The sequence below is a fragment of the Melospiza melodia genome, chromosome 3 (assembly GCF_035770615.1).
Source record: "Melospiza melodia melodia isolate bMelMel2 chromosome 3, bMelMel2.pri, whole genome shotgun sequence".
NCBI classification, from domain to species: Eukaryota; Metazoa; Chordata; class Aves; order Passeriformes; family Passerellidae; genus Melospiza; species Melospiza melodia.
Genome location: NC_086196.1, coordinates 105,477,641 through 105,497,541, shown reverse-complemented (window position 1 = coordinate 105,497,541; position 19,901 = coordinate 105,477,641). Strand labels below are relative to the sequence as shown.

The 19,901-nt window shown below is 41.1% G+C and overlaps 1 protein-coding gene across 1 annotated transcript in view; it reads left to right on the top strand.

Annotated features, from left to right (window-relative positions):
- The window catches only part of FSHR (follicle stimulating hormone receptor), an 82,027-nt gene that overhangs the window by 47,835 nt on the left and 14,291 nt on the right, over positions 1-19,901 (top strand). Inside the window, 6 exon segments of the mRNA XM_063152470.1 lie at positions 5,394-5,468; positions 5,860-5,934; positions 13,486-13,557; positions 15,723-15,800; positions 19,263-19,331; positions 19,443-19,517. Of these exon segments, the coding sequence (XP_063008540.1) occupies positions 5,394-5,468; positions 5,860-5,934; positions 13,486-13,557; positions 15,723-15,800; positions 19,263-19,331; positions 19,443-19,517 (444 nt within the window).

Here is a 19,901-nt window from a genome sequence, read left to right as displayed (position 1 = left end):
AGAAAAATGGCTTTCCTTTTGTAACCTGTTTAAATCAATGGAGTAGCATTTTGCTGTCACTTCAGAGGCAAGTTTTCAAAAGTAGATTTTAGACTGCCTTGTTTCTGATCAGGCTGAAGGAATAAGAGCCACTCCATCCATGACAGAGAGACGGAGGAGACAGAGGTAGCCAGGTGTTTAATTTCTCAGTTCAGACACTCTCAGGCAGGTCCCTTGGGGGCTCACCCAGTGAATGCTGGGCAGGATTGCCTGGGCAGCACCACATTTACCTGTGAAGCTTGACATAAATTGTGGCATCAGTCAAAGCACTGAGTAAAACTGACCTGGAAAATTGCTCTAAAGAGCATTTATATTTACAGAAAGGGGGGAAAATAAGCACTGCTGGCCTTTTTTCCCTTCTCCTTTCCCTTAAATGAGCACAATGCTGTTGATTTGTAGCAGTACAGAGAGCACAGTGAGGCCACCTGCTCTGGGAATCAGTACCTTGAACCTCCAGCATCACTGCTGATTTCAGAGTGAAAGAAAAGCATTCCTGGGAATCCACAGGACAGCTATGCCACAGAAAAACTGCATCAAAGGTGAAGGATAATAGCCAATAAATACCCAATTATAATGTATCACAGGAAATACAAGGTGAGCAGATCAGGTGTATAACCTGTGTACACACCTGCACTGGAAGGGAATTTAAGGAAGGCTGTAGGAGTTTACAGGGATGGAGTCACCACCAGGAGAACAGAGCAGGACTGTGTGCCTGGAGAGAGGAGAAATCCCTTCTTCACTCCATGTGCCACATCTGTGTGCAAGGTGCACACGCCAAGCAAGGACCACAGAGGCCTCGACAGACAGGGCAGTCCCATATGCTATTTCACCACGGAGGGAAGAAATGCAGAAATCCACAAATCCCACATTCACTGTGGCCATCAGACAGCCAAACTCACCAGGTGGGTAGCAGTTTCTCTCTGTCATTCCTGCTGCAGGAGCTACAAGGTCCTCATGTTCTAAATCACACATCCCTGGGCATTGTGTGAGGGGCTAATGCTGGTCCCAGCTGCTCTTCTGCCTCTTGTGTGCTCTGCTCTTCTTTTGACACGACTTACCACTCACTGATCTCTCTTATCTGTATATAGACATGCATATATAAGCACACAATTTTTAAAAACAGTCATATTTCCAAGCAGGAGAAGAAATTACTTTGCATCCTATCCCTGCATGCTCCACTCTGATCCTGAAAGGAATTCCTGTCATAAAAGACATAAACTTCCAGTCTATTATTCTTTTGTTATTTTGGAACATTAGACCACTTGGCCCCAAGTTTGTGAGTTTAATACAGTCATGTTTCTTCTGTAAGACTTTGGTTAGCCTAAGAGACTTTTCCTTCAGCGGACTACAGAGAAACTGCCATGAACCCTAAGTCCTTTGCTAACAGAATTGTTTAAAAGGCCATTTTGATGTGTCTTGATTTTTACAGGTTGCACTGCGGGTGCAGCTGGTTTGAAGAGGAATCCTTGCTCTGGATCACACTGTGCTCTGCCACAGATGTCACAAAGTTGTACCCCCAGCCTTGCCTCAGGGCAGCTCTGCAGGCAGATTAAATTGTTTTCCATTTCTCTCTCCTTTAACACAGGCTCTGACTGTCACACATGGAAATTATACACTGCACCCAGTTGCTGGGAATGGGTAATAGTGATTCCAGTTTGCTGCTTTGGTGGCAAATTAGAGGAGATCCCTTAATCATGTGATGTCACATCTTAGAGTCTTACATTCTCTTTGCAGAAAAATAAAAACTGTTGCCCTTTGTGCCTTTGGAAAATGCCTTTACTGAATGCTATTTCATCTTTTGTATTTGTATGTATTTGAGTGAACAATTTATGCTTTCAAGGATCACTGGTGATTTCAACTCTGCATGCAGCGAAAACTAAGCTCAGGCAGATGCCTAAGCACTTTGCAACCACTGGGTGCTTTGGATATTTGGGGTTTTTTTGAAGAAATTTCCCCTGTTTTTTTTGCACACCATCTATTCCAAGGCTTGTCTGTTTGAGAAGTGATGCTGGGATTGCTGGCTGGGTTTCCTGCCATAGCTACCAGTAGCACTAATAGTGTCATTCATTCCAAACAAACAACGTAATAACAGCCCTATCTTCTCTCTTGATGACATATAATCAGATTTGCATTATGAACAATCATCTGTTTGTGTGTATTTATACTGCAAGACAAAATACTTGCACAAACACTAGCCAGCAATCCCTTTTTTCTCTTTGTAGCTGCTGCCTCAGGTGTTATTTGCTCTCCTCTGCAGAGGATCTGAGTCTGCTGAGTTGGTTGTTTGATGTGAGCAGCAGTGGTTTGCACTTTGAATGTCATGGATGCCTGTATCCAAGACAGTGTTTGGGATTTCCAGGAGCAGGTGTGCACACTTTGCTAGGTATGAATAAATAGCTCACACAAATTATGCAACCAAACCCCAGATTAGTGATGCCTATTGTTCATAAGGTTATCACCACCAGGATTTCCTGGAGGGAGTGTAGCAGAGGATCCAGTTCATTGCCTAAAGGGACAGAGGGTCATTTCCCTCACCACTGCAATCCCCTGAACACAGAGGATGCAGCCGAGCACCACGAGGGTTGCTGCCTTCTGCCACTGACAGCTTTCCCTTCTGTTACTTTGAGATGCTCATAACCTCATTAGCTGAAAAAGAGGTTTGCTTCAGCTGGAAGACAAAAAAAATGTCATTGTAAATGGACATATTTATATTCATTACCTGTTTAAAAAAACCAAGCCTGTTGCCTGTGTACCTGTGAATGGGCATGTTAGAATAAAAGCCAAGTAATTTCCCACATCTCTGAAAGCCCCCTCACACAGGTGTTATTTAATTCTGTTTAAAACACAATCTCCAAAAAACCTACTATTTTAAAAACCTAATCTTGCAAAAACAGTTTGGAGATTCCTATCTTCCTCCCTCTCTTCATTCCTTTTCTCCACCATGAATTCTCCAAGCCTTCCAGAGTGCCATGGCCTGCTGGTGCCCCAGCTTAATCAGATCTGTATCTTCCATTTCTTGAATCAAAACAAAGCCAATAACCTACCACACTCACAGGAAGCCAAAACACTCTTCTGATGCAGAAACATTCATTTTTAAGCAATCCATTAAAAAAGCTGTGTCATCCAAGTTGTTGCAAAGTTAGATAGCAGATTGGATAATAAAAAATTATTACCCTCAACAGCACTATCTGCTGGGTGAGGTCACAACTGTATTATGGTTTCTTAATAACCCTTTTTTCCCTGTGTAAGGCCAACACATCTGCAACACTTTTTTCCTGAACTTCTTAGTGGCATGAAGTATCTTCTGACGAAATGTATTTGTTGGTATTAAACCTGATGTTTTTTCTGAAGATTTTCTTTTTTCTAGACAACTGATTTTTAGATTGTGGGGAATGGCAAAAATACACCTGACCACCCAAAAAGAGCATGAGGAAAACCAAACCAAACCTCAAAAATGTGAGACACCTCCCACCTTGTTAAATCTTAGAGACTTAGTTAGGCAAGTGAATTTTATATTGTCATATAAATATCTCATATGGAGTATGAGGTATTTATATGCTTCTATTCTATTCTATTCTATTCTATTCTATTCTATTCTATTCTATTCTATTCTATTCTATTCTATTCTATTCTATTCTTCTTGATATTTCTACTTATATCTTGTAATTATTTTTAAAGCAAACAGGAAGATGATAAAAACTCTTTGAAGTATCCTTTGCAATGTCTGGATATCTCACATGGCATGAAGGAATCCCTCTTTCCAGGGATTTTGTTGCTGCTGAAAATTAAGTAATTATGAAACATTTTGTTGCTGCTGAAAATTAACTAATAAAGAGGAACACACTCACATGTGAGCTGGTGGTTCAGCACTGCTAAACAAACACAGTCCTCAATGTACCCTGCCAAGCACCTATTGTCAGTCCTCATGTACTTTTATTTTCCTATTCTCCAGCCAGTTTAGAGCTCCTGGAGCAGAGCAGAGTTGGATTTCTTCCATTAAAAAAAACTTGAGGAAACAGAAGGGAAAACTTCTTATTAAACTAAAAAATATTAAACCACTAAGGCATTTTTTAAAACTGAAAAGGTCAGGTGAAAAACATGTCTTCTTTTGCAAGGCTTCTGTTTGTCTTAAATGGGCAGGTAATCTGTCAGGTATGGTTCAGCTGTTACTTAGAAGAGAGTGGAACACATTTATATTCCTCTGATTAATTTTTGTGATTATTTTTTGGCTGTGCACCTGACATTACAATCTCTTGTTTTACCTCGGGCCTATTTGAATCTATTTGCAACCATCATAATTTCAGAAGAACAAGATATCCAGGAACAAGTGTCATCCCGTTTCCAATCTATTTATCCAAGGTTTCATTCCAAAAATGTGTGCAGTTACCTTATGATTAAAATGCAACAGACCATGAAAATATCACTGAATTACAGCTGTATTACAAATTTTACTTCCTACACCTGACCTCAGCGTGAGAAAATAACATGTTGGCACCATTTCCAAAAATAATGGCAGTGAGGAATCTTTTGGCATGGCTGTCTTTACCTCGACCTTCCTGGCCAGTGCCAGGATAAGTGATGGGACTGGGACAGGGGACACTGCAGTAATGCCCACTTGATTCACCAGGGGAAATCCTGAGCTCTAAATTACACCAGAGCCCAGGCCCACAGATTAAGGAAGCAAAGAAAGATGTGTTCTGGACTAGCAGGAGATGTATTCTGGTGTGGTGAGAGCAGTAAAACTGGCCATTTATATTCTGCAGCTCTCTGGCTGTAAGTGGGCATTAACTGTGTGCAGACCATGTCAAATGAGGTTTGCTCCAAGGTGTGGAAGAATTCTTCATTTCTGTGTTCTCCAGCTGCTGCTAGCAAGGGCACATCTGCTGGTGGCTTAATTTTAATCTCTGTTCTTCCCATTGAGTGAAGACAGCAGTGTCCTGTTGCTGAAGTTGTGCAATATTTCTTGGGAACTTTTTAGCTGTCTTTGTTTCCAGTCACCTTCACCCCCCTCTTTTCTTCACTGAGTTAAAAGGTTTCATTAAATTTCCCTCAGTAATTAGCAATGTCAGAAGGCCAGAAGCCCATGATGGATAGACCCTGACTTCTAATGCACAGGGAATGGTGACAGCAGGACATGCAGGGCTGATGCTGCAGATACAAACTCCAGCCTCAGATCTCTGTTCCTGACTGTTGTTGCTGCTTGCTTACTCATCAGCATTTCTGTTTTCTTATCTGATATCCACCTTGGTTTTAAAACTCATCAGTAATCTGAGAAGTTCCTTGTGAATTTTTCACTTCTCCATTTTCCACTTCACCATGACTTGAAATATCTTGACTTCTAAATTATTTTTCAGAGAGATCTCACAGAATGATGCCTTGGAGGTCATAGAAGCAAATGTGTTTTCCAACCTTCCCAAACTACATGAAATGTAAGTAATGAGCAATCTAAATGCAAAGGAGACAATTATAAAGATTCATTATAGGCAAGTATCAAAGGTTTTGCAGTTTGGTTCAGGTAAGCACTGAAGAATTTGTAGCATTATAGGAGCAATTGAAATCTCCCTTTGTCTTTTCCATCCTCTTATCTAGCTGCCCCTTTCTTTACCTGCTCAGGCAAAAATTTATCCTCAGATCACTGCCAGGATCGAAAGGTGGTGGGGTCTGCCTGTCCATGGTAGGCTGCTCCCTGAAATCATCCAGATCTTCTGCTGCCAAAAAGAAAACCTCAGCATATTGTTCCACTGCATCATGGGACAAACACAATTTTAGGATCAATTTATTGATATATTTTTTCTCTGATGTTTCATTTCCTCTTTGCAGAAGAATTGAGAAAGCCAACAACCTCGTGTACATCGATAAAGATGCCTTCCAACACCTTCCAAGCCTCAGATATTTGTAAGACCTTTTGCTCTTTACAACTCCTAGAGTCACTTTGAATTACACACCTGTGTGTTTGTCCAGCTGGTGCCGAGCACTTTGGGTGATAAGACAGGATGGTTCCCTCTCCTCACTACCAGTTGCACGTTATCAAGACACATTTTCATGCCTGCACATTGCTCAGAAAAGCTGAAGATAAAGCTTCCACAGAGGAGTCCCACACACAAGTTCCTCGAGCCTTTCTAAGCAAGAGGTTGAAAATGAGTGATGAGCAGAGGAGCTGGAGCTTTCTTGCATCTATAGAAACAAATTTAGGTTGAAATTCCTCCTGGAAGCTTAGAGACAAAAATAAAATCTCTCATCTGTCTTTGCTATGGTGCTGCCTTCTATTATATGTCTCATACATGATGTTAAACATTCAGATTATTTTTTCTTTGGCAAAGGTGGTGTTATAGCCATGGTCTTCATAAATGCCTGATGTGAGATGATTAGATCCCCAAAATACAAACATATAGCTGTATACAGATAAAAAATAATTGTATACAAAATAAAGCTGTATGTACAGCTTTATTTCCTCAGCCAGCCTCATCAGGAATGTGATTTGCACCTCTGTGGTTGCCACATCTGCTTCTGTGGAGTTGCCATCAAAATTCAGTGGTAACTGAATGCATCCTTACAGAAAGCTGGTTACTCAAATACATTTTCACTGTTTTTAGCACATGGTTTTAATGTGACTGATGATCTCTCCTCTGTGTTAGAACCCCAATGAAGTCCAGTGGACTCCATTTAAAACTAGTTGGTGTTAATGGTGGCAGCTTATACAGCTCAAATGGTGCCCTTTGGTGAGCAGGACACCTGTTTATTCACCCAGCAGGATGCCAACTTAACTTTTGTATGTCCACCAACCTGAACAATAAACCCTGTTTGATCTTCCTGACTGACACAAGAAACCTCACTCATACAAGAAGCCTTGTTTTCCTTACTCATGTGAGAAACCTGGCCATGGTTTGTACATTTCAGTACATAAAAGGAAATATTTAATTGTCTGGTTAGCGATTTTATAAAGACAGTATGAAATCAGGTCAGTGGTTTGATAAGCATAGCTCCCAGTAAGCCAAGGAGTGTTTAAAGTCTCTGAAAATCACTAATATCTGACAGGTTCTGGGCTCAAAAATGCCAAGGGGCATTGCTTTGAATTTTTACTTTAAGATTTGAGATTTAAGACTTGGACTTTAGGAGATAAGGTGTATTTAGCACTACAGAAGCCATTACAGTTTAAACCCTCATTGAACTGGAATATGTGTCTAGATTTGGAGTAGGATTTTTGCTCTTCCCAGTATTTTGACTGATTCCCACTTTATCAAATTCATCAGGCATCTTGGTAAACTTTAAATTTTGTGTTTGCCTAACTGAAACACAGATTTTCTCTTGACAGTGGGGAAATAAAGCTCTAAGTTTGCATTGTCATGAGGAGATATATCATGTGCCTTTTTCCTCCCATTTCAAGCCTGAGTCATTCAGCAGTGACTGCTGCCTTGGAGTAGCTCTGGCCACCTAAGACACAACAAAACCACAGCATTTGTTTATTCCATGTGAAATCCCCAGAACAATCTGCTGTGGGGAGTCCAGTTGTCAGATGTACAGATGGGTGGGAAGAATGAGAGCACATTTATCTCACATGAAATCGAAGCAGAAATGTGAACGTACTAAAGAACACACAGTGAGCATTTAAATATGGGACACAGAAATGATAGGGGAGGGTAAATTCACACTTTAAATATCTGAAATAGTGAAAGTTTTTCTCTTGGCACTAGTGGATGTTGAACACTTGTGAACACTTGTCATTCCACGCTCTCATGCATGTTTGCTCAAACATTCAAAGATTTCACCTATGTAAATTTCAGCTGCAGCAGCAATCCTATGACCTGTAGAAGCAACAAGTTGAAAATAAAGAGGATTTCTTGTCTACCTGACCATTCCCCTGTCCTCTTGAGCTAGTTTTACTTGCTTGTTGATATCAGAGGAAAGTGCATTTTGAAGTTTTTCCAAGGTTTTTTCTCCTGTGAGCATGGAGGGCTAGAAGAGACTCTCCAGCTGCTGTATCCTATTTCTTCCCAGATCCACTTCATATATCCCATTAATTAGGTGCTTATTGAAATTCCTGATGCTCTTCGCTGTTGCCTGCTTTCCTCCATTTTCCAGGAGAGGCTTTTCTAGAAACTTAATTATTTGGTAACTAGAAGATTTCCTCTAGTTTATTCACAGCCCCTCAGATCATGTTCATTCTTGTGCCAGAGCTTTTCTCTAATCTATGTTCATAAAATCCATCTTTGGTGCTTACTCCACTAATGGATTCATGCTGCATCCCCTCTGTGCCTTCATTTTAGGAGGTAAAACCCCCCAGCCCTGCATGACTATAGAGAGCTCAAAAGGGGCAGGTTCCATGGCTGGGAGCTTCTGAAGAGATGAATGTGGGGTTTGTTCTAAAAACAGGGGTTGAGGAAGGTGTGCTGGGGGTATAAATCTGTGCAATATTGTTGGAGCCACAGCATTTCCCAACACAGGGACTGGGAGCGGGACACAAAGTTCTTGTTGGGGACTTTGTGCATCCAATGAGCAGGGCATGATGCTGAGTAACATCATGCTCAAATCAACATGCTCAGATCACCTCTCTCTGTGTTCTCCCCTGCATTTCTGGAGCAAAGATGCCATTTTCTCCATGCCCTGGCTTCACTGACTGGTGCTTGCCCTTCTGGAAACTGAATAGGCAGAAAGCTTTGCTGTTTGAAAGGGTAGGATAGTTAATTTAATGAGAAAGCAGAAACCTTGATGGAAGGCTGTAAAACACCATCTGATAAAAGTAACCCAGTCCTCATATTCTCCTTCCTATGACATGCAGGGAAGAGGCAGTACTAAAAATATAAGGTAAGGCGTCGAGGAGGTTAATAGATTGATGTTTTTTCTGTTCTGTTTTGTGGTGGTTGTTCAGGGTTTTTATACAATACACAAGCAAAAGGTTGTAAACATGTGGGACTATAGTTTAAAATAATTCATAAAAGAGTAAAGCATCTGTGTGGAGCAGCTATTGCAGAAATGATAAAAATTTTAAGGCCATGAAAGGAAACTTGTAAAACCCAGAAACTTGTAAAACCTGGAAACTTGTAAACCTGTACATCACTGCCTAATTTTCACATTAATTGCTGTAAGTTAGGAAGGAATAGCACATGGTTTTGTCAATAGCTTGTCACATAACAGATTAGGTGATAATGTCTGACTGTCTAAGGAGGTACAGACCATCCTTGGATCATTGTGGTTCTTCTGAAGCTCCCAGCTATGGGGACAGTCTGGCAGGGTTCAAGACACGTGCTCTGGTTCATTGCACAGTTCTGGGGCTGTAGCAAAACTCTTAAAGCACAATGCAGAAAAACTTCCAGAAAAAAAATTAAATTTACTGGTGGCTATCACTCAGAAAACAAATAAAGAGGAAAAAAAATAAATTAATCAGTCTCAATGTCCAAAATTGAGCCCAGGCACTACAGCCCATTAGTTTAATGACCTTTGCAACACATTGTTTGCAAGGCTTTCTCCGTGTTTCTACAAAAATAGTTGTAAAGCCACTGGGTCATTTTTATGGGCAGGCAAGAAGCTCTAGCGAGCCTTGTCAGTCCCCTCGTTGGTTTCATGGGCTCATTATGACCACCAGCTGCTGAATATTAATATGCTTTTATCTCTGTCAGCTTGGAGACAAATGCATTTCCTCCCAGCCCCTTTGGCACTCCCTTTGTCTCCTGCATCATCATTACCAGTATGGCAAAAACACAAAGGAGAGGAAAATGCTGAAAAATCACAGAGCTGAACAGCCTAAACCTTCTAGAAACAGGCAACCTTAACTTTCCCACCAGTCTTTTAGAAACAGTGAAGAGAATTGCTAATTGGTTTTCTTGGGTATATGCCAGAGAGACAGGCTGCTTCAAAATGGTAACTTACTGACCTTTTCATGGGTACAAGATTATTTATCTGGCCCTCATTAGGGAGACCTGTGCCATAGTCTCCTTAATAATGTGGTGATGGCTTTTCAAACTCATTTTCTTTCCAAAATTAGTTCTCATATGTGATCTATGTCCTTTGGTTCATTTTTGAGGGGTATCCATGTCCTGTATGAAGCAATCTCATCTTACAATACAAAGATTTGAATGTAACCGTTCTTACAGGTTAATTTTGAGGGCATACAGCTGAATTCTTGGAGGAGAGGGAAAATGTAGGTCCCAAAATTGTAGATTTTGCCTGCAGAAGGAGCAGAGCCCAACTCCAAAGTCTTTCAGCAGTCAACTTGTGCCTGTCTGGTGCTTCCTAAGCACAAATCTGCATTTGCTGCAGGTGCAGCAAACCCCACAGAACTCCTGACCCTTTTCTTGGAGTTGACTCTTCAATAAAAAGAAGTGATGCCCCACTCCTTCCTTTGGCCTCACTGTTAAAGACCTTTCCCCAGGAGTGGGGGCTGCAGATTTCAGAATACCTGAATCAGAGGGATGTCCTGCTGCAGCCAGGCTCACAAGCACCATCAAGTGACCAGTGTGACTAAGGGACACAAAAATAATGCTTCCTGAGTGAAGTTGTGTTTATCTCTGCCTACCCTGAGTTTGCAATTTAGCAAATGCCCACAGTAAATTGATGAGGTGAACTGTGTTCCCAGATTTGTCAGAATAGCTCCTACAATTTGGCATAAAAAAAACTCAGACAAATTGCTATATCTGGAGATAAGCAGCCAGAATCTTTCAGGAATTAGTTTCTGAATTTTTTTTTTTCTCTGCTGATTGTGGTGCTCTGTTTTCTTAAGTATTGACTCTAGTAAGCCTTTTCAGAAAGACAATTAATACCTTGGAAAGCAGCCATCAGCAATCTGAAAAAAAAATATTCTCACCAAGCTGTTTATGCATGGCAAGGGGGGACTCATAACACAGATTAAAGAGGACACTTGTTTAAAGTGAGGTTACTAAGGATGTATACATTGTATGGCAAATATATTGACAAAGCTGTCCTGCAGGAAAGATATTCAGTAAATTGGATTATCTACATTCTAAAAAGATTATCCACTTTAAGGCCTCTGGAGATTTGCTGCTGGAATAAAAAGAGAGGGAAGATCTAGGCTGCAGTGTAGCTAAATATTTTTTGAGTTCTTTTTTCTGCTTTTAATTAAAAGAACATCCTCTCCTGCTCCTAATCACCATTCTGTGCCTCTGTGCAATCAGTGCCTTGTACCACCTGTAGATTTACTTCAATATGAAATGATTTGTCAGAGATTCTTCCCTCTTCATCTCATGCTGCTCAGTTGACACCAGTGAAAACTGAGCCCTGAACACCTTGGAATTACTGGAAAGATCAGAACTAACCCAAGGCATTGGGGATGGTTTTTCTCCCATGTAGGGTGAAAGCCCTGAGAGCCAATGTGGAATTTTGATATGCTGGGATCAAGTTGCCCCTGGGAGCAGGGCTTGAATAGCAGATGCTAGAACCCTGTCACCTTTCATTGCTGCACCATGAGGATTGAGATTTTCTTGGGGAAGGACTGCAGAAAGAAAAGCTCCTTATGTCTTCTCTGCCCTGCAGTAGCCACACACTGCTTGGCAGCAGTCTCCTCCTTCATTTTCCTGCTGGGGGAAATGTATGGCACAATTTGTGTTTAAGAGGGGCTTGTAAAATGGGATTGCACTGATTTTTAGCATATGACTCATTTAAAATGAAAGGCAGCTTTCCACTAAAACCCTGTATATCTTCAGTAATTTAGAATGCGTATTTTTAAATATTGTAAGGGGGAGTTACAGGTTCTTCTATTGCTTCTAATTTTTTTGGTGAAGTCTTTTATGAAGTGTAAGTGCCGAAATGTTTTAAGTAACAAGGGCCTTGTATAATTCACCTGCTTCATTAACCATGCTTTCTATTTAACTATATATAATAGTTTTTCACAGGCATTTTTGTGGAGATTTCTTGGTCACACGTGACAGCTGTTATTTTTAAGTTAACGCAATGTCAGACCACTCTGAACCCTGAGACGAAACAGTCTTGACATTTCAGCAACTTTCCCAAATTGACTTCTTGAATATTCACTAATACTGCTTTAATTTTTCCCTGCATATGAACTATTGCTTTCTGTTACAAGATGAGACAGATCAAAGTTGTCTTTTCAGCATCTGAGGATACCCAGATACCATCTCAGGGAGCTCAGAGCAGTACTTATGCAAGTGAATGACTTTTTCATGGACTTATGTGTCACCCTGAGTTCCCAAATGTAGGATTTGGTTGTCACATGGAGACATTCAGTTTCAGTTCAAATTATGAATACCTGAAAGACTGCAACTCTCCTGAAATGATCTAGGTTCATAAAAAAACATCATGTGAACAATCTTACCTTTTTCCAGTCTCAACCAGTCCTTTGATCACAATTCAGCTATTCAGGAATGATTCTGTTTAAAAAATAAGTAAATAAAAGGAAAAAGATCTGATCTAATAATAAAATAATGTTGTTCCAAGTGCCAGGATAAAAAAAAAAAAAAAAAAAACAAAACAACTTACATATCCTGTGTTCTTTAAGAAACCAATATTCTCAGTGAAAGGTTACCTTCTTTACCATCTCATATATTAAAAACACAAAGATGTAATCAAACTTTCAAGAATCCATATTTTCTCTTTGTTTGGTGGGGTAAACATGAGACTTTTTGGTGTCTGGGAAAAGCTCCCAAATGTTCAGAGGCCAGTCCAGTCCAACTCCTCCCTCCAGCACTGAGCCCTCCTCCCAGCCACCAGCAGCCACCAGTCATGGCAACATCACATTTTTCCTGACCTTGCCGCTGCTCTGGATAACAAAATTTGACTAAATTAGATGTGGTCCATCTCTCTGGATACCTGTGGCCTCAGTGGCAGTGAGCACAGGGTTATTCTTCAGAACCAGCAGCTCTGGGGTGGTGTTTCATGGACAGGAGCCACAGTGCAGTGGCCAGTGATGCTCAGTGCAGAGGGAGGGTGGAGGTATCTCAGACAGAGGCTTGGGTCCATTTCCAGCTGCACAAACTGCTGAAATGTTCCCATGGTTTTGGCTCCTCACGATCAAAGGTGCTGGGGAGTAAAATATCCCAATTCTCTCCTAATTTCATCAATTAATTTCCCCTGTAATTAATATGTCCACTGTTTAAATTGAAGGTTAAAATTGTAGTGGGTCGATACTTTTGTCTTAAAACAGCTACCATGAAAATAATTATCCTGTGTCAGTGCAGTTGATTTCTTAGAATATGTTGGGAAATTAATATGGAAAATTTACTGAGATCATCGGGAGGAACTGTGTTATCATCCAAGGTAGGGTTTTTCCCTTTACATCTGTCAGCAGAATTCAGCTTGTACTTTGGACAAAAACCTTTTTAAATTACGATGTCAAGTTTCCTACTGAGAAACCCCAATTTGTGGCTAAACTCTGCCTTTTGTGACAACCATTTTCAGTCCAATATTCTTTCTTCTTCATTAATTGCTGCCTTCTTTCCAGGGGCAGACTGAATAATCTTCATCTTCTCTTCCCCTTAGGTTAATATCAAACACTGGCCTTCGGTTTTTACCTGCTGTCCACAAGGTTCACTCTTTCCAGAAAGTTTTGCTGTAAGTTTGAACGTTTGCTTTTCACTTTTTGAAAGCTGCCTTTGACCGTTCTCCTCCTCCAACAAAACCTTTCTAAACATGATTCCCCATGTGTCCATTTATTAGCTCTGCAGTGTTGATTGTGATTTTGCAGGCACTGATGGTCAGGAGGTCTGTTCTCTCCAGGTCTCCCTTCTACAAAGCATTGGAACTTTGACTTTACAGACCGCTCTTCCTTTAACTGCAGTGTGAGGGTGGCCCAGGGGACAGCCTTTGACTCCTCTTTCAGAAGTTGAAATCCAAACCAGGATGGTGGCAGAGGAAATTTGCTGTCGCCTGGTGAAAATTTTCTGACCTGCATGGGAAGAGTCACTGATCTCAGAGCTGAGTTCCATCAGAAGTGGCCACACCACAAAGAAAAGAAAAATAACAACAACAGCAGCGAACCTCACAAAAACCCAAACTCAGGGGGTTACCTACCATACACTTTTCCAGTTTGCTCTGTCAGTATAACTGCCCAGAAAATTAAAAATTCTTACAATGGAAAACTCCAGTGCCAATGAGGAAAAAAATATTGTGCAAAATTTTTTTTGTGAAAACAGGCTGTCAATTTCTTAAAGCACTTCTTCTACAAAAAAAATGCATATCAGAAAAACTTGGTTTCTTTTTCACTGAAAAATATTTTGACATACATTCCTCAGTTGGTTCTTAGTATAACTGAAAACATTTGGAAAAGATTTATTGTTAATTCACATACAAATTTCTGCATCTTCAGATGTTTGATTAGATGATTTCAACCTGCAGAAACATTAATCCTGCAATTATTAATGGCTATTTTAGTAATATCCATTAATATCAATAAAAATGCATATAAAACATAGAGGTGATGCCTGAATATAGTGTACAGACATATAAGATAAGAAATCCATTTCAGGAATATATTTGATGTTTGTAATTCTGAGAACTTCAGTTCATTGCTCCTCAAAACCAACAAGGAAATGCAACAGCTATGGCACAACAGGGAATTTCACCTGTACACCTTTGTGTTTATCATCAGTCTTAGCTAGACAGGAGTTATTGTGTCCTGTAGCAACAAGAGCTTTTAATTTTTTTAGATGCAACTCCTCACTTTCCTGTAAGAATAAACAGACCTTGATACTGATTGAGTCCCAAACTAGACCTCAGTTCAAACCTTGGACCTTCTGAGGTCAATAAAAGAATTCCCCTTGGCCTCAGCTGTGCCAATATTTAAGTCCCAAAGGCAGATCTTGAAATTTATAAAGGGCAGAGCTTTAGTAGAGGGATACAGTTCACTCACATGGGTGCTGTGTTCCCTCCCTATTCCTGCCCCTGCTGCCCTCAGTTTGCTGAATGAAGCCTCTGTCTAAGTGTCACTCTGTGCAGAGTTGTGGCTGCATGGAGCTGTCAGCATGAGATAATTTTTGCACTTAATTTCAAGCTTTGCAGATAATTAATTTTGTTCTGTGCTTTCCAACAGAAACAGCATGGAAACAGCAATATCCCCAGTCTAAATTATGAGTAACATTACTTAACTTCTTTGAGGCCTATATTGAGCCAGCAACAGAATGCTCCTTTTTTTTTATATATATTTTTTATATCAGTCACAACTGAGGAAAGACAGAAATTCTTATTTGTCCATTCAACAAATTGCACTGACAGGGGTCCTGCATTTAAGTTCTTAAGCACATACAAAGCTTATAAGCAGCCCTGTTGACATCAGCTGGGGCATGATTCATGGGCTGGTAGGTGCCCTGCTGGATCAGGCCAGAAAGGCTAATGGCTTTCCTCCTTCTGTAGGGAGGCTGGGAGAAGGGGTGGCTCACAGCCCCCTCTCATTGCATTTTCTGGGGAGTATGTTTGCTGGAGGAGCTATTTCATCCACCTCAGGGTTATAGACCTGAGCTTATATGCATTTTAATGTCTTCAGCCTATTTGGGAGGAAGGTATGGGGGTGTTGGAAATGTTTTGCTCCAGCCTTTTTTTATCAGGAAGGTTTGTGCTCTGCAGGAGAAAAATGTCTTGGAAATTTTGGTTATTACCCTCTGTCTGCAGTACTTTCTCAGATTGAATATAGGGGGAAAATACTGTGTTTGAAGCAGCATATTGTATTGAAAGGCTCGTAGAAGTACAAAAAGGTGTAGTTTCTATTGTATTTTATTTTTCAGAGATATTCAAGACAATATCAATATACGTACAATTGAAAGAAATTCATTCATGGGCCTGAGTTCTGAAAGTGTGATTCTGTGAGTAGACATAGCAAATTCATTATTCTCCTTGTTAGCTCATTTCTTTTCCAGAACAGGGTCAAGGATAGCAGGAGTTGGGCACTTTTTCATGCACTTCCAAATTCAATTTGAGATTTTACATCTCTCCTTGCCCCTGAGATCTCTGTATTCTGTTTCTCTGCCATGAAACAAATGAATGCTTTTGGGTTGGTTTTTTTTTGTTCTGTTTTTTTGGGATTTTTTTGGGTTTCTTTTGTTGTGTTCTATTCCTGCTCTTTATTTTAGAAGCACATCAGAGAGTGAATTTAGTAATTACCAATGCCAAGGTTAAACACCTACAGCTACAGTTCCCTGCGATACAAATTGTGTTCAAAAGGATGGCACGACTCATAAATATTTACAGTCAGACACATCACTCAAAGACATTTATTACTTGGGCAGAATGTATGAAGATGTTGTGGAAATGTGGTTTCTGTGTACACAATGTTAATGCATTGGTACAAGTGGGTTCTCAATGCAGTTTGGAGCTGCGTGGTGAGCTGGCCCTACATTTGATTTGAGCAGTCATGTATTTTAATGAAATAGCTGGCTTCTTTGATCCTTTCTCTCTGTATATCAAAACATACTGTTTGCTTGCTAACAAGCTGCCTTCCTTTCACTTAGCCAGTGGCCAGACTGGAAAAAATTCCCACCATGTGGTTTACCTGGCACACTGAGAGAGAAAAGCGGGGTTTGAATTGACTGAGCTCACGTCGATTCTGGGGGAGCAAGGTCAGACCATCAATAACCAAGAGAAGTCATTTGGCTTTATCTCTCCCTTTTCCCTATTAGTTATGCACAAGCTCTCTATACTTTTCTGAAGTTTTAAACACACACACACACACATATGCACACAGGCTTTTTTCAAGTATTTATTCCCAAAGCACTGAGCAACAAATTCTATGTTTGTTTTCATGATACCACTGGAGGGTAAGATAAATAACCCAGAGTTTTGTTGTGTTTTGATCTCTCTCTGCCACTTGAGCAGCTTGAGGTTGGCTTTCCCCTTTCTCCCCAAAATATTTCATTGCTTATATCAGGAAGAAATTCTTTACCAGGTTGCCCAGAGAAGATGTGGATGCCCCATCCCTGGAAGTGCAAAAGGCCAGGCTGGATGGAGCTTTTTGCAGGCTGGCCTAGGGAAGGTGTTGCTGTCCATGGCAGGGGGTTTGGAACTGGGGGATCTTTAAGGTCCCTTCCAGCCCAAATTTTCTGTGATTCTGTGATTGTCACAGGCTCCTCACACCCACCAGTGTGTGCAGGAGCAGCAAGAGCTGTGTGAGCAGACCTGGCCTCCAGCACCCTGATCAGACAGCGTCCTAACTTTACTCTAGTTCTCCCCAGACCAATCTGGGACAGAGGCCCTGCATGCACCCTTTGAGAGTCCCTGATTAGGCTTTCGTTGTGCTGTGATGAATTTAGTTCATTTTAAGAGCAAATACGCCTCTTTTCTATACAAAACTGAAGACCCAGCAACTCAGCAGAGTCACAGCAACATCATTTAGTGCAAGCAGGCATACCAAGATGATTGAAATCATCCAGGACCCACTGAACCCCCACATTCTAGGGAGAAACCATTTTAATAGGCTTAGCTATGGATGGCTCCAAGCATATTTTCACCAGTAATTTGGATTTAATCTTATGCTATGCATGGGATCAGCACAGGTGGGAGCTGAGGAGACATTTGGTGATGAAGGGCTAGAAATTTGTGGAAGAAATCCACTTTGTTCCCAGGTCTGCATGCAACTTAAGCTCCGAGACAGAGCCTTTCCAGTCCTGAAATAGAGTGTAAATTCCTGTTCCTCAGGGACAGTGACCTCTTGCACTGGGTGAATTTTAGAGTTTTAAAAATCTGCTCTAGCCATGAAATGATAAGGAAAAGCCCCCATGTCCAAGCTCTGATCTCTCCTCCATTGTCACCTTGTAAACATAAGAGTTAGTGGAGTCAGTAAGGATGCTGGTTGAAGTGAGGGGAGAATATGCCTCAATAGAAATTCATCTATGTGTACTATAATGAGGTCTCAGGATTGGGGTAATTTTTTTTTTTGCTCTTTTTACTACTCAGATGCTATTAGCCAGGTGACAGGAGTATATAGTCCACACTGTGTGGCAACAGTGAGTGTTTTACAACCTTAGTATCTCATTGCATTAACATCATGTTCAGTGAGAGAATGCAGCAAGTGCTAATAGTGTGATTAAAAACATATCTATCAGCCTGGCAGCTACAAATTTATAAGATCAATGTAATATAATAAATGTTTCAAATGCTGTAAGCAGGGACCTGTCTCTCCTCCGTGCCTGCTCACTCATGTCTAATGGTGCTGGCAAGTGAAGGGGACGGTGACAGCTCTCCTGATCCATCCTGACAGACATTATAGACACAGAGATATGTGCATCTGCCTGTCATGGTCAAAGGAGCAATCCTTTCAGCCAGACCCATGACTGATTTCCGTGCTGACCTTAGCTCACCACCTCAGACCTCAGATAAGTGGGTCACTTGTATGCTCAGCTTTCAAAGTGAATTAGAAAAGAGTCCAGGTTGGCTGACAGTTTAATTAAATCAGGCCATTTCTGCCATCAATCAGCCCTGTCACTGCCTGCTGGAGAGGGCGTGAGCTGCGCGGTGACGTTTAAGGCAAGATGAAAGATTGCACCGTAAAGATGATAAATAGAGCTGACCTCAATGTAAATTTTTAGCACCGTGAAGGGACAGAGGGAAGGTCATTAAACGTTAATTAGCTAATGCACCAGAGTAAAAACTTGGCAGAGAGCCCCAGGAGCTCCAATAGCCAGGTTCACTACCTGTGGCCTCCCCCTGGGGAAAGGAGCCTGGGGAGGGAGGGCTGGGCAGCAGGGCAGACAGGGGGTGTAATCTGTCAAGGCAGCAGTGTAGGAGGAATCACCTGCTGCCTGGGCAGTTTGGCTGCTCCCTGAGCCCTCCTGCCTGGCTCAGTGACCATCATCTCCCCTCCTCCCCGTGCCTGGCTGTGGATGTCAGCCCACGGCACACAGCAGGCTTTTTTCCCTAATAACTGGCAAAGGTGAGGCCATGGCCCAGCGTTTCAAAAGCATCTTGATAAGAGTAAAAGTGAGTGGCACTGACAGCACCAACAGGAAAGATTCTGGTCACCCTGGCTCCTCTGCTGCCTTCCCAGTGGAGCCATGAGCAGCAACAGCATCTTCACCAGCTCTGACCTTACTGTGGAACTTACTCCAGCTGCCATCTCTCATGGTTGCCCTCATCCACCCTATTCATGTCTGCCCCCTCCAAAGCCTGCCTCCACTGTTGGGGTCTTACAGGCTGGGATTTGTAGAAATTTCACCATTTCGATGTCCATTTACCAATTTTGTTTGTTTGACATTCCCTGTTTTGAATTGCATACATTTCAATCGTGAAGCATAAAAAAGAACACAACTCTCTTCTCCTTTTCTCTGTTGCAGATGGCTCAATAAAAATGGAATTCAGGACATTGAGGATCATGCATTTAATGGAACATATCTGGATGAGCTGTAACTATTTCTGTTGTTTGCAATTCTGAAAAATGAAGATAGTAACTTCTGCAAGATTTTTTTTTTCGTTTAGTCTCAGATTGTTTCAGCATAAAATATTGTGTTTTTCAGAAATCTAAGTGATAATCACAACCTAGAAAAATTACCAAATGAGGTCTTCCAAGGAGCCAATGGACCTGTTGTTTTGTAAGTAGCAGTTGGATAACATTTTTCTCATTCCTGACTCCTTAGAAAGGGTCAGAGAAGAACATATGAATGCCAGTCTGGATTTCAGCATCTTGCAAATCTTGGAGGTCAAGACCAGAGGTCTAGCTCTGAATTTTAAAAAAAGGAAGCCATAACTGAAATATCAGTCTAGAACTTTTATTTTCACTTTGTCCTCAAGTTTTTGTGAGTATTGAAGGTGAGAGATTTAGATCCAGGATCATAAACTGGATCAAGAGAGGCGTCATTCTGCTTTGTTTTTTCTGCTAAAAAAAAAAAAGCTTTTGGTTTTCTGTTTGAGCAAAATCAAGACTGGGTGAGTGGTTCTAATGCTGAAATCTGAATTACTTGCCACTGAAAATCTGC